Genomic DNA, 14,862 nt, shown 5'->3' on the forward strand with positions numbered 1-14,862 from the left:
TTAAATATAGGGGGGGAAAGCTTAATGTTATAATACATTTGTATATTACGATTTATAATTTGGTCTTCTTCCATAAATTAACACATTCTATTTCCTATGAAAAAATAATCCAGTTTATGATTGTTTGCATTCTCTAAATATTGCTAGATACAGTGGTGCCTCGCAAGACGAAATTAATTCGTTCCGGAAGTTTTTTCTTCTTGCGAGTTTTTCGTCTTGCGAAGCACGGTTTCCCATAGGAATGCATTGAAAATCAATCAATGCGTTCCTATGGAAACCGCCTTCAGACCAGGTCCGGGGACAGTCTGTCCCCCGACCTCTTCTGAAGGCTGGGGGGGGGGGCAAGGGCTTTTCTTCCCACCGCCAGCCTTCAGAAGGCAAGCTCCGGGGACAGGAGGGCTTTGCTGCCGACCGCCAGCATTTTAAGATTGCCCCGGGACAGCGGAGAAGCTTCCCTGCTATCCCGGACCGCTTTTAAAATGCTGGCGGTGGGGAGCAAAGCCTTTCGGCCCCCGCCGGCCTTCCTGGACCTCTTCTGAAGGCCGGAGGGGGGCGACAGGCTTTGCTCCCCACCGCCAGCATTTAAAAGAGGTCCCCGGAGATTTCCCTATGGGCTTTCTTCTTGCGAAGCAAGCCCATAGGGAAATTTGTCTTGCGGAATGACTCAAAAACGGAAAACTCTTTCGTCTTGCGAGTTTTTCGTTTTGCGAGGCGTTCGTCTTGCGAGGCACCACTGTATGTTAAATTTGATCATATGCAACCTATTCTGCCCTTTCTTGCAGCTGTCTGGATTATGTTGTGGTTGTGTTTACTTTCTGGTGAGATCTGAAGATAGATTATTCTGTTGCTTATTTTTTTCCAGAAAATGAAAGGAGACCTTAGTATGAAGAAGTCGCTGCTTAGTACCTTGGAGGCAGAGCTGCAGAGGGCTCACCAGGTCCACTCGCAGTCTTGCCAGGCGTATCCTCTCCACGATTTAGATCTTGGAAAGTTCACTGAAAAAGTCGGGCATCTCACAGACCGTTGGCAAAGGGTGGATAAGCAGATCGATGACAGGTTTGTTTGTGATTTCTAAAGAGTAAACTTCAAATCAGGTGTTCAGTAAGCTGTAGACCTCGTGTACACATCAATGCTAACCATAGCTAATAGTTAAAGCTGAGGCATCTTGCAAAAATAATAATTTAAAACTTGACTTTCTAGTTCCTGTAATAGTTAAAGGCACCAGGGAGATCAGCTGAGCCTTGACAGTGGTTTGCATTTTTGCTGCTCTAGATTCATAACTCTCTAGCTTTGGGGCTGTGCCAGCTCTTCAGCCATAGTTAAGGAGGTCCAGGTTAACATTAGGTATGGTTTGTAAACCAGCCACAGACCTTGGTTGATGAGTGACTTTTAACCATACTTAATAAGCCAAAGTTAAGCTGCTGGGCTGGGTTCATACATAACACCAAGTCATTTCCAGACTGAACTGATGAGTGTTTGACTTAAGATCGTGGTAGCTGAAAACGTGCTTCGCTAGGAAACTACAGCTACTTCTATGAAGATTCCAGTTTATATGTTATGTTTAGAATGGAATGTCACACAGAATGTTGGAGGACCTTCCTTGACCTTCCAGCAACTGAGTTGCTGCTGTTTACGGGAAAGGAGAGGGGTTGAGGTAGAATGCAGGTCAGTGTGGAGCAAACACACTGGCAGGAGCGCTGGATTGGCTCTGCCAGTGTGTTTGCACAATTCTGACCTCCCTGCAGCTTCACCCTTCACATTCTCCCTCCCGGTAAGCAGCAGCAATTCAGCTGGTGGGAGGTCAGCTGAGTGCCATTGCTTCACTGAGCTATCCACTACTGGCTGGTGGCTTTTAAAGCAGAAGGCTTTTATGTTGGCATACGTTAATCTATATTGCAGCTGTTGCATGGTATGCAGATATTGCATGATACGTACATTAACTTGGGACTTTTTGAAGTAGCAAAGTGGATCTCTTTCTGTTCTTAGGAAGAGGCCGTGGCTCAGCGGAGGTCATATGCTTTGTGTATTGGTCCTAGGATTAATTCTGCTTGCAAAGACCTCTATCTCACATCTGGAAGATTGCGTTTAATCATAGTGGGCAGCACTGGGCTGCATAGGCTAGTGGTGTGAATTAGTTTAAGGCAGCTTCATGTGTTGCTACTTTGTCTTACAGGACCTGGGATTTAGAAAAACAGGTGAAGCAGCTGAAAACCTATCGGGATCTTTACCAGGCTCTGAATAAATGGATTTGTGATGCCAGGCGCCGGCAGGAAACTATTGAAGCCATGAAGTTGGGAGATGTTAGCACCGTCATGAGATATCTGCAGGAGCAAAAGGTATTGTCTTGCACTCAGTGTTGCAAAGTGTTTTCCCTAAGTAATTTGGCTGATGTGAAACCAACTTAGATTCGGCGAAGTATTAGGAGTTTGTGTCAGAATCCCTGCTAATGCAATAATGATTAAGGGTGCAAGTTATGAGCTTGATGTCCTGATTTCAAATCCCATCTCAGCTAAGCTTGCTTTATACATCTTTGTCACCACAATTGTCTCTTGGGATCACCATGAGAGATATAGTATCATCAGTGGAGTGATTGACAAGTGTTGCCATTTTCCTGAACCAAAAGAAGACATGACAGCTAGAAATCTGATAAAATTAATATTGTGGGGTTGGCTTTTTTGCAGAACTTACATGCTGAAATCACAAGCAAACGAGACAGAGTGGAAGATGTGATGAAGAATGCAGAGGTGTGCTCAGCTGCAATCAAGGTACTGTTATTTTTGAACATTCCCCTAAGAATATATCTTTTCCTACAAGAGCTTAATCCTGCAAGGCTCCCCTCTCTCTTCTTAATTCTAGACTAAATCCTTCTCACCCCTCACACACTCACATTTCTCAGCACAATAGGCTTGGTTACTGGGCAAACCAAAGTTTACAAGATACAGATTCACTGACAGCCTCTGTATTTCTGGAAGTGTATCCATGGTAGTCTGGCTGGTCCAAAACTTCCAGGGCAAATTTGGAAAATCACAAATACTGACAACAATCTGAGGTGGCTACGCCAAGGGAAAGAAAATATGCACAGGATTATCTTGTGATTTTGTTTTTATTTTTGTGTTTCTAGTAGTTCTGTTCAGATTGCTGTACTGAGCATACTTCTAGAAAGCATTTGAAATAGAAAAAATCAGTGGGTCTTATTCCCAAATCATTCTGTCATACCCCTGTCTGGTTTAATCATGGGGCTGATTTTTGGAAGTTTAAGACATGTTATTTAAACTCCATTGATCTGCTTGTACAATAAATCCTTTTCTGTTGCCTTTCATTCAGAGATTTTTTAATGCAAGTTGTGGGAAAAAGTTTCTCTATCTTTCCACCATGTCTGGTTTTAAATGCTTTTCTTATTATTTTTTTAGCAACTACTTTCTCTTCTGACCCTCTACTGTACTGATTCTTAAAATCAGGATTTGGGGTTTTATTTATTATCTGTCTGTCTAAAACACACTCTTCATTACAAGTGTAGTTCCAGAGCAGCTTGCAAATTTAATACATCACACAGGGACTAAAAACAAGGGAGATATTTACGACCAGCCAGCTAAAATAAACATCAACACTGGCACCAAAATTCCACCAGAAATCTGGGCAGATAACCAGGTCTTCAGCTGATGTCAAAAGGTTGAAAGAGTAGGTTATTGCCTCCCTGCAGTCTGAAAATCCAGGTCAGGAGGCATATGGTGGCTGTCTTTACAAAATGAATTGTGTTTTCTTCTCCTTCTGCAGGATTACGAACTGCAGGCTGCAGCTTATTGCTCAGGACTGGAGACTTTGCTGAACATTCCCATTAAGCGCAGCATGGTCCAGTCTCCTTCGGGGCTAATTCTGAAAGAGGTAAGTGACAATAAAGTACATTTTCATGATAATTTTGCACTAGCTAAAGTCATCCAAGGGTACAAAACATCCGAAAAGGGAACCACCGCAGACCAGGAAAAGTTGGAAATTCAACAGGTGCAGGAAACAGGTTCATTGACGCCAACGTTATTAAGCATAATGTATTTCAAGCAAATCAGAATCAGAAATTAAAGAATTAAAAGAATCAGAAATTGCTTGCATCTCTTGTAACTTCTTTAGGTACTCAAAAGGAGCTACTAACTCCTATTATGGTAATGTATCTTTTTGTCGATGCGGGTAGCTCTGTGGGTTAAACTACAGAGCCTAGGGCTTGCCGATCAGAAGGTCGCTGGTTCGAATCCCCGCGACGGGGTGAGCTCCCTTTGCTCGGTCCCAGCTTCTGCCAACTTAGCAGTTCGAAAGCATGCCAGTGCAAGTAGATAAATAGGTACCGCTCCGGCGGGAAGGTAAATGGCATTTCCGTGCACTGCTCTGGTTTCACCAGAAGCGGCTTAGTCATGCTGGCCACATGACCCTAAAAAACTGTCTGCGGACAAGTGTTGGCTCCCTCGGCCAGTAAAGTGAGATGAGCGCCGCAACCCCAGAGTCGTTTGCAACTGGACTTAACTGCCAGGGGTCTTTTACCTTTATATTTACGTCAGAGTCAATCTAGAATTAGGCTGAAATTTTATGTTAAAATAATAACAACACAAAAGCTCAGGCCTGTTGATGCAGACGAAACATAGCGTTTGGGATAGGTTGACAATAGATTGCTTTTTCCCTCCCTCTCCACGCAGGCTGCCGAGATCCAGTCTCGTTACATTGAACTTCTTACAAAATCAGGAGACTATTACAAGTTTTTGAGTGAAATGTTAAAGAGCTTGGAAGATTTAAAGGTAATATCCCTCTTCCTTCATGTATTGTGAATTGTCCAGTTCCTAGGTTTTTTGTAAATATTTTTGATGCTGTTAATAATACCTTCATGCAATAATAAATAACATTCTAAGGCTACACTTCTATAATGGAAACCTAATTTTCTTGCTATACACGAGTCAGCTTTTTTAGTCTTAAATTTGAAGCGTGCATTCAGCAGATTCCTACAATACAGCCTTTTGTGGACCAGACCAATTTAGACTGCAGATAGAGCCGATTCCTTGTTTGAACACTGTTTCCCGTAAAACAAATGCTGCTCCCTGCACATTAAAAAATGGGTATATTAGGAAGATTTTAAAGTAGGTTTCCTGGATATGTTAGTTGTTTAGATGCATGAGGCTTTTTTCCCCCATGAGGCATCCTTCAAGAAAGTGATGGGCTCATCTGCAGTTTGAAGTTGTAATAGCTACTATCAGATGATTTGTTGCCTGTGTAGATTGATTCCTGGTTATTCCTGTTACAGTACAGGAATGAGCTACTATCAGATGATTTGTTGCCTGTGTAGATTGATTCCTGGTTATTCCTGTTACAGTACATGCAGGGTGGATAAAAAAACAATGATTTAAAAAAAAATTGGAAAAAATTGGATTTTTTAAAATTTTAATCAGATTTTTTTGATTTAAATTGGATTTTTAAAATAAAATGTTTTTTGAGGAAAAAATCTTTCTAAATATAGTTTTCTATTTAAGTTACATTATACGCCAAAGGCTATTCATCAGGAAATAAGGATTTGTTTTAAGTTTTTCATGAAACCTTCATCTGGTTGTAAATATTAAGATTATACCAGCAAGAATGAGTCTTTCTGTAAAAAAAATGATTTAAATCAAGTCTTACTGACTAGTGATTTAAGGCAAGTCTTATTGACTAGTGATTTAAATCAATTTGATTTAAATCAAATCCACCCTGAGTAGATGTGATTTTTCATTTTAGCTTCAGTCGTCACTCCCTCAAGTTTGGGACCCCTGAATTTGGTTTTGCACCAGCTTTACATCGGGCACAACCTGAATTTAAGCATGGCTTTGGATGCCCAGTCTTGGCCATTGAACACATGAAGCAATAAAAACAGGATCCTGAGAATGTACAGAGTAATGTTCAGTTGCTGTTAAGGAACCAGTTTTCATTCACATATTGAGATTAGTGTGCAGGGCATCCAAGAGGGAGAATAGTATTTAGTGGCCGCTGTGAGCATTAGTGCCTTCCCCTCTTTTTCCTTTTTGTATAAATTGGCCTGTTTGTGGACACCTGGTTTATGCACAGATGTTTTCTATTTGGTCCAATATTGGTTCAGACATGATATGCGATCAACAAGTTTCTTTATTTCAAAAAAACATTTTATATCACGCCTTTAAAAATGTTTTCCTAGGCTAACAAATGTGTAAAAACCAGAAAATGAACCCCAGAGCTCTGGTTTAAGTCTGCTTTCAGAGCTTGACATAGAGTAGCATATATTCCTCGAGATCCAATGTTTTCTGGTGCATTAGGACTTTTGCACTGAAAACCATGACATATTAAAAAGGCCTCGTTGAGAATGTCAAGAGTCTTGTCCATTATGGTTAACAAGAGAATGTGAAGTTTTTAAAATAAAATAAAATAAAATAAAATAACCAAACAGCGAAAGGGCATTTTATTAAAATTAGCTGTAGAGTGGTGATTTTTTGGGGGGTGTGTGTGTGAATGACTAGCATGCTGTTGGTCAAAAATGGTTACGATAGGTAATTTTTATCTTTCATGCTTTCTGAATCTGCAGATGAAAAGCACCAAAATAGAACTATTGGAAGAAGAGCTGAGACTAGCCAGAGATGCCAATTCCGATAACAGCAATAAGCACAAATTCCTGGAGCAAAACCTACAGAAGTACCAGTTGGAAATTTCCCAGCTGAAGGCCAAACTGATGGGTTTGGAAGAGATGAAGAGGCAAGCAGAGTTGGATGGTGGCTCTGCCAAACAAAACTTGGACAAGTGCTATGCTCAAATAAAAGATCTGAATGACAGAATAACAAGGCTGACTTATGAGATTGAAGACGAGAAGAGGAAAAGGAAGCTATTGGAGGACAGATATGACCAGCAGAAGACTGACTTTGACCAACTGCAGAAGACAAGGCAGAATGAGAAAGAAAGCCTTGGTTGGCAAAAGATAGAATCTGAGAAAGTCATCAAGGAGAAGGAGTACGAGATAGAAAGGTTAAGGGTGCTTCTCCAGGACGAGGGGAATCGGAAGAGAGAATATGAGAATGAGCTGGCTAAGGTAAGAAACCAGTTTAATGAGGAGATGAGTAATATAAAGAACAAGTATGAAACCGAGATTAACATTAAGAAGACCACCATCCACCAGATAGCATCCCAGAAAGAAGACGATGCCAAAAACCTCCGAGCCCAGATTGATAAGCTGCAGAGAGAGAACAGAGATCTGAAGGATGAGATCATCAGGCTCAATGACAGCATTTTGGATGCTACAGAGCAGCGGAGGAGAGCAGAAGAAAACATTCTTCAGCAGAAGGCTTGCGGCTCGGAGGTGGCTCAGCAGAAGCAGCAGATCGAGCTGGAGCTAAAACAGATCATTCATCTGCGCAACGAAGACAACGCGAGGTACAAGCAAGCGCTTGAAGATGCTGCTTTGACCATCCAGGACAAAACCAAGGAGCTTGAAAGAGTAAAGATTCAGCTGCAGGAAGAGGCTAAAAGCCGATGGGAACTTGAGAATGAATTGGCTAAGGTAAGGAACAGTTATGACGAGGAAATTATTAGTTTAAAGAACAAGTATGAGACTGAGATTAATATCACAAAGACCACAATAAATCAGGTGACACTGCAGAAGGACGAGGAATCCAGTAATTACCGAGCACAGCTCGACAATGTCGTGAGAGAAAATAGGAGCTTATGTGAGGAAATTAGGAGACTGAAGAACACTATAAGTCAGACATCGGAGAACCTTAGACAAGTGGAAGAAAATGCTCACCAGCAAAAAGCCATTGGCTCTGAGATCTCGCAAAAGAAGCAGCAGCTTGAGATTGAGTTAAAACAGACTGTCCAGAAATACTCCGAGGAGACCATGCGTTACAAGCAGTCTCTTGACGATGCTGGGAGGACAATTAAGGACAAAAACAAAGAGATTGAAAAGCTGAGAAAGTTGCTAGAAGCAGAAACAAACCAGAGGAAGTCTATGGAGGAGGAGAATATCCGATTGCAAAGAGTCCAGTACGATTTGGAGAAAGTAAACATCAATGCCACAGAGACCATCAGCAGGTTGAAAGTCCAAGAGCAGGAACTGGGACGGCTAAAAAGCGAATACGAGAGGCTTGCCCAGGACAAAAAAGGGAAAGATCAAGAAAGCACAAGGCTGCAGGGCACAATGAAAGAGCTGCAGCAGCAGAAACGCAAGCTGGAGGAGGAGCTTAGTAGGCAGGCTAGAGCCATAGCAGAAGAAAGTGCCAAGAGGAAGGAAGTGGAAGCAGAGTTAGAATCTATGAGGAGGTCTTACAGAGAGCAATCTGTCAAGATCACAAACCTTACTCAGCAGATAGAGGAGGTCTCGATGGTCAAGAAAAGGAGTGAAGATGACTTGAAGCACCAGAGAGAGGTGCTAGATGGTCAGATGAGGGAAAAGCAGAGATACTTGGAGGAGATAAGGAAGTACACTTCAGAGATTGAAACCTTGCGCCGCCAGGTGGTCCAAGAGCAAGAGAATCTAAAACAAGCTCACATGCGCAACGAGCACTTGCAAAAGGCTATTGAGGACAAGAGCAAAAGCCTCAATGAGTGCAAAATAGAAATCGAAAGACTTCAGTCTCTTACCGAGAACCTTACAAAAGAACACTTGATGTTAGAGGAAGAGCTGCGTAATGTGAGATTGGAGTATGATGATCTAAGAAGGGGCAGAAGTGAAGTGGATGAGGAAAAAAATGCCACAATTATTGAACTTAAGAGTCAACTACAAACAAGCAGCAAGCATACCCTGGAACTTCAGGGTCTGATAAATGGTTTACAGAAAGAAAGGGACAATTTGAGACAGGAAATTGAGAAATTCCAAAAGCAGGCTATGGAGGTATTCACAAATATTTGATCACAACTTTACTGTCCCTCAAATAATTCAACACCAAATGCATTTCCAACCAATCATTGGACCCTAAATTTATGTATATTGGTTTTAATTGATTCCTTTTTAAATTTGATATAAAAATTCCAACTGGCCTCTAAGTGCAGGTCTCTTACAGGCATTTGATTGGCCACTGTGAGAACAGGATGCTGGACTAGATTGGCCATTGGCCTGATCCTGCAGGCTGTTCTTATGTTCTTAGCTTTAGGCCCAGATTTGGGTCGCTTCTAGACTAGTGCAAAGGAGATATAAATCTTACCTAGCATCTGCTTTTGTTACCTTTGGTGCTTAAAAAAAATATTTGGGTGATATGTCATTCCAGTAGAATTTAGCATTTTTCCTATGGAAAATTGGTCAACTCTTCATCATCCTTAGAAAGGAGCAGGACTTTGAAGACCAGGCCATATTTCCGAAACCTGTTCTTACAGAAGCTACCCCCTGAAGTTCAGTTACTCTTGACATCTCAACCCCCAAAGAGGGTTATACAATATGTTATTCATGAAGTTGCATATTGGAGCTTATCCTTATCTCCTTTGCTCTTCTCATTCTTTATTTTGCTGTAGGGTAGTATATGTATATACATAAATACATACATGAATACCTTAAAAAGTGTACATATGCAAAAGTGTATACATAGTTATACTGGTGTTGTATATTTGGTATACATTTTATTGCTGCTTATGTACCTGTATATTGTCTAAAATGCACATTATACATAATTATATATGTGTGTTTGTATGTGTGCATGCTATACATGTCACTGCTTTCATTTCTTTCTTAAAAAAAAAGAAAGAAATCTATGAGTCACAATCCTGCACAGAGAAGAGCATACTTAAGCCTATTGACATTGCCTCAAGTGTGCTTTCTTCTGTGTTGGAGTCTGCCCATTTTGCCTAGAAGCTTGGGCTCATAATTTTCAAGTAAAATGATAGTTAGGTTTCCCTGTCTTCGTTTACTAGGAGCAACCTATCAGGCATTGCTACAGTTCAGCCTCAATTCATATCAATTCACTCCACTCATTGAAATGAATGGAGAGCCTACCTTAAGCAATGTTTGCTGAACTATATTGGTTTGCTAGTGCAAGATTGGTCCACAAGCAGTATTTTCCTCAGTGGGGTATCTGTTTGCTCTCATTGTCCCCTCCCCACACCTGTAATTTACACGCACATTATTATCTATGTACTTTCATTCACTCAGATTCATCACATAAGATACGTGATGGAACTTTATCCATTAGTCTAGCTGTAGTCTCAAAATAAGCGCTTTTTTGAAAGAAGAAAAAGATTGTGGAATTAAGTAATTAGTTTTTTGGTTTTGGTTTTTTTTTTTTTTTTTGTTAATGTGGGTAAATCGGCTCCAGGTAAGATCAGTCTGGATTTGATGTCGTGATACATATGTTTTGTAAGCAGAGCAAGATGAAGGTCCCCTTTCAGTAGACACAAGATTTTATCAGAGGCAGTACTGAAGTGCAGGCATCCCAAAATACTTAGCTTCTGCTAGACTACTGTCAAAATTAAGACTGCATGTCATATATATGTACAGGTGAGAAAGGGAAAATATTAAGCACTGACAGTACAATCCACCCCAAGCTAAGTATTTTTAATTCCTGTTGATTTCAAAGGGAAGAGATAGGATTGTGCTGTATGCAAAAGACTGCAGTCCTATGCACGCTTGCCTGGGAGTAATCCCCATTTAATTCTGTGGGTCTTACTTCTGAGTAGACGTGTAGGACTGCGCTGTTAAACACATGCTTAATCTTTCCACTGAAACTGGCAGGACCCCAGTTTGCTGGGTCATGCCCCAGAATCTCCTGTTAGAATACTTTTTAGCCCATTTCTATCAGTGTACTGTCCTGTATTAATAAAACAAATCCACAGCTGCATCCAAAACATCATATTTATTACTCAGGGCCATAGTTATCCAGTACCCCTTATAGGATAGGTTGAAGTATAGGGAATATAGGATGTTAAGAAGAGGCACTAATTTTCTCCTTGTTTATTTCTTTCTTTTAAAAAAAAACCATAGACATCCCATAGGATCCAAGAATCCAAATCCCAGTATACTCATATTATGCAGGAACGAGAAGCGCTGCTGATAAAAATTAATGCCTTGGAACAAGACAAAGCAAGGTTGCTGAGGTTGGAGGAAGAGCTGAATCGGGCCAAAGGCACACTGGAGTCAGAATCCCGCTTGAAAATGCGGCTGGAGAATGAGAAGCAGCAAATCCTGAACGACTTAAATCAGTGGAAGAGCCAATATTCCCGGAAGGAAGAGACAATCAGGAAGATTGAGTCCGAGCGAGATAAGAGCGAGAGGGAGAAGAGTGCCTTGCTGATAGAGATTGAGAGGCTGCAGGCAGAGATGAAGAGGGTTGAAGAGAGGTACCGTAGCCGCTTGGAAGAGACAAGCAGAAAGAGCCAGTCGGAGATGGAGGCTGAGCGCCTGAGGTTGCAAAGGGAAATTGAGAAACTGAAGCAGCGCCCATATGTGGCCAACAGAGTCACCCAGACAGAAGATGACTTTGCCATTGACCCTTCCAAATTACTCTTCAATGGCCTGCGGAAAAAAATAACTGCTGTCCAGCTGTACGAATGCCAGCTGATAGACAAGTCCACCCTGGATAAGCTGCTGAGGGGGCAGAAATCCGTGGAGGAAGTTGCTGCTGATCTCGAACCCTATCTCAGAGGAGCTGGGGCTATAGCCGGGGCCTCTCTTAGCCCTAAGGACAAGTATTCCCTGGTGGAGGCTAAACGGAAGCAGCTTCTCAGCCCAGAGAACACCGTCTTCCTTTTGGAAGCCCAGGCAGCCACCGGAGGTGTGATTGACCCCCACCGCAACGAACTTCTCAGCGTGGACAGTGCAGTCGCTAGAGACCTGATTGATTTTGATGACCGGGAGCAAATCTACACCGCTGAAAAGGCTATCACCGGATTTAAAGATCCCTTCTCAGGGAAAACCGTGCCTGTGGCACAAGCCATCGGTAAACAGCTTATTGACAGGGAGACCGGGATACGTCTCCTTGAAGCTCAGCTGGCTGCGGGAGGAATCGTTGACCCCATCAACAGTGTGTTCTTGCCAAAAGACATCGCTTTAGCTCGTGGGCTGATTGATCGAGACCTGGTCAGATCCTTGAACCAACCTCAGAGTTTAAATAACTTAATTGACCCGATCACCAAGAAGGCCATAAGTTACACGAAGCTGAGGGCGAAATGCAGAATCGAACCACACACTGGTTTGCTCCTCCTTCCTGTGCAGAAGAGAAGCATGTCATTCCAAGGCATCAGGAAGCCCATTGACATTTCTGAGTTAGTAGACTCTGGCATCATTCGGGAGTCGACGGCAAATGATCTGGAAAGTGGAGTAATCACGGTTGAAGAAGTCAGCGACCGAATCAAAGATTTCCTCCAGGGCTCCAGCTGCATAGCTGGCATTTATAACGAGGCCACCAGAGAGAAGCTTGGCATTTACCAGGCCATGAAAATAGGTTTGGTTAGACCAGGAACAGCTCTTGAGCTTCTGGAAGCCCAGGCAGCCACTGGATTTGTTGTGGACCCTGTGAACAATTCACGACACACGGTGGAAGAAGCTTACAAAAGAGGCCTAGTTGGAATAGAATTTAAAGAAAAACTCCTGTCTGCTGAAAGAGCAGTCACTGGGTACAAAGATCCAGAAACGGGAAACATCATCTCCTTGTTCCAAGCAATGAACAAGGAACTCATTGAGAGAGGCCACGGGATTCGTTTGTTGGAGGCCCAGATAGCCACTGGTGGGATCATCGACCCAAAGGAAAGTCATCGGTTGCCAGTCGGCACGGCATACCAACGTGGCTACTTCGACAAAGAGCTGAATAACATTCTCTCTGATCCCAGTGACGATACCAAAGGCTTTTTTGACCCCAACACAGAAGAAAACCTGACCTACTTGCAGTTGAAAGAAAGGTGCATAGTCGATGAAGGAAGTGGGCTCTGTCTCCTGCCCCTGAGAGAGAAGAGGAAAGTGGTGCAGACTTCGCAAAAAAACACCCTCAGGAAGCGCAGGGTCGTCATCGTAGATCCAGACACAAATAAGGAAATGTCCGTCCAGGAAGCGTACAATAAAGGCCTCATAGACTATGACACTTACCTGGAGCTTTCTGACCAGGAATGCGAATGGGAAGAAATCACTATAACAGGTTCAGATGGGAGCACAAGGGTAGTGCTTGTTGACAGGAAAACGGGCCACCAGTATGACATCCAGGACGCCATTGACAAAGGCCTTGTGGACAAGAAATTTTTTGAGCAATACCGTTCCGGGTCATTAAGCCTCACTCAGTTTGCAGACATGATTGCTTGCAGGAATGGCGGTGATGAAGTTTTCAGACACGAGTCCACTCGTTCCCCTACGGTACTGAGTATCAAGAGTTCATCTATCAAGCTAAAGAGCAGCTCGGGCTCCGGCTCCGGCTCCTTTTCTGAGTCCCTCGAGGAAACGAGTCCAATCGCAGCCATATTTGACACAGAAAATTTGGAGAAGATCTCCATTTCAGAAGCCGTGCAACGGGGCATTGTTGACAGCATTACTGCCCAGCGTTTGCTGGAAGCGCAAGCTTGCACGGGAGGCATAATATGCCCTGTCACAGGCCAGCGGCTTTCCCTTCAGGAAGCGGTCGCCCAAGGCCTCATTGACCACGAGATGTCGACACGGCTGAAGCCAGCTCATAAAGCCTTCATAGGGTTTGAAGGCATCAAGGGCCGAAACAGAATGTCAGCCGCAGAGGCTGTGAAGGAAAAGTGGCTTCCTTACGAGGCTGGCCAGCGCTTCCTTGAGTTTCAGTTTATCACCGGAGGTCTTATTGACCCCGAAGTCCGTGGGAGAATAAGTACCGAAGAAGCCATTCGAAAAGGGCTGATTGATGGCCGGACAGCCCAGAGGTTACAAGACACCAGCAACTATGCGAAGATTTTGACCTGTCCCAAAACAAAGCTGAAAATCTCCTTCAGAGATGCAATGAATCGTTCGATGGTGGAAGACATAACTGGGCTCCGGTTACTGGAAGCTTCTTCGGTTTCATCCAAAGGCATCTCCAGCCCATACAATGTCTCTTCGGCACCAGGTTCGCGCAGTGGATCCCGCAGTGGATCCCGCTCAGGCTCGCGCAGTGGATCGAGGAGAGGAAGCTTTGATGCAAACACAAATGCCTCGTATTCTTATTCCTATACAACCGTCAGCAGCAGCAGCTCGCTTGGGCGCTAGTCATTAGCTAGCTAGCCTATCTGAATTTAGCATGGGAAGCATCTGCTGGGATCTGTATTCCTTCTTTGTTTTAACAAACAGAAAGAACTGGTTGTTGGTGATATTAGCACTTGCTTGGGTGAAATAGTTAAGCTGCAGAATAGAAGCCAAACCCAAATGCCAATAAAATAAATCTTTCTGGATGGGATGCTGTGCTTCTCCATACATGTATATATATATACAACTCACTTGCATGTGTGCATGCTTTCTAAATGTCTTGGGTGCAGACTTCTCATAGTAAATGGAGGAGGCAAGTTCTCTCTCTGATGTTGGTGTGCAAGCATCTTTTCTCATGTATTTAGCATTTGCTTTTGTTCCCTTCAAATAGTCATGCATGGCCACAAACTATTATCCCAGGCTTCATATTGTTTTTTATCAGTGTTGATGTTTTTAAAGCCACTTTTTTATCAATGTGGATGTTGCACTGCACAACGGTGATGGTCTGAAAACCCTCTCCAACAAATGTTATTCCCAATTGTGCTATGCTATATTCTCATTTGGTCACACTGCTTTTATTAGGGCTGATTTATTAGAATGTGCCTTTTCTTTTGCTGTGGCCAAACATTTCTATTCATTTTTTGCTTGCGTGTAACCCGGGTAATACCATGCAGGCCCATCTGTGTAACATTTACTATTCTGGCAATAAAAAAAAATAATTAACCACCTTTGATTCCTTTGTGGTA

General features: G+C 42.8%; 1 protein-coding gene across 3 annotated transcripts in view; it reads left to right on the forward strand.

Annotated features, from left to right (window-relative positions):
* DSP (desmoplakin) overlaps nucleotides 1-14,322 on the forward strand; it is a 48,116-nt gene extending 33,794 nt beyond the window's left edge. The window contains exons 18-24 of one of the 3 annotated variants that reach the window (XM_079984884.1): nucleotides 863-1,056; nucleotides 2,174-2,336; nucleotides 2,682-2,765; nucleotides 3,775-3,882; nucleotides 4,680-4,778; nucleotides 6,563-8,857; nucleotides 10,934-14,322. In XM_079984884.1, coding sequence (XP_079841010.1) covers nucleotides 863-1,056; nucleotides 2,174-2,336; nucleotides 2,682-2,765; nucleotides 3,775-3,882; nucleotides 4,680-4,778; nucleotides 6,563-8,857; nucleotides 10,934-14,140 — 6,150 coding nt within the window. In that variant the 3' untranslated portion in view covers nucleotides 14,141-14,322. The remainder of the gene's footprint in view (nucleotides 1-862; nucleotides 1,057-2,173; nucleotides 2,337-2,681; nucleotides 2,766-3,774; nucleotides 3,883-4,679; nucleotides 4,779-6,562; nucleotides 8,858-10,933) is intronic. The other 2 variants (XM_079984885.1, XM_079984886.1) reach the window with 2 other exon arrangements.
* The last annotated feature ends 540 nt before the right edge of the window (nucleotides 14,323-14,862 follow it).

The sequence above is a fragment of the Podarcis cretensis genome, assembly GCF_951804945.1.
Source record: "Podarcis cretensis genome assembly, chromosome: 7".
NCBI classification, from domain to species: domain Eukaryota; kingdom Metazoa; phylum Chordata; class Lepidosauria; order Squamata; family Lacertidae; genus Podarcis; species Podarcis cretensis.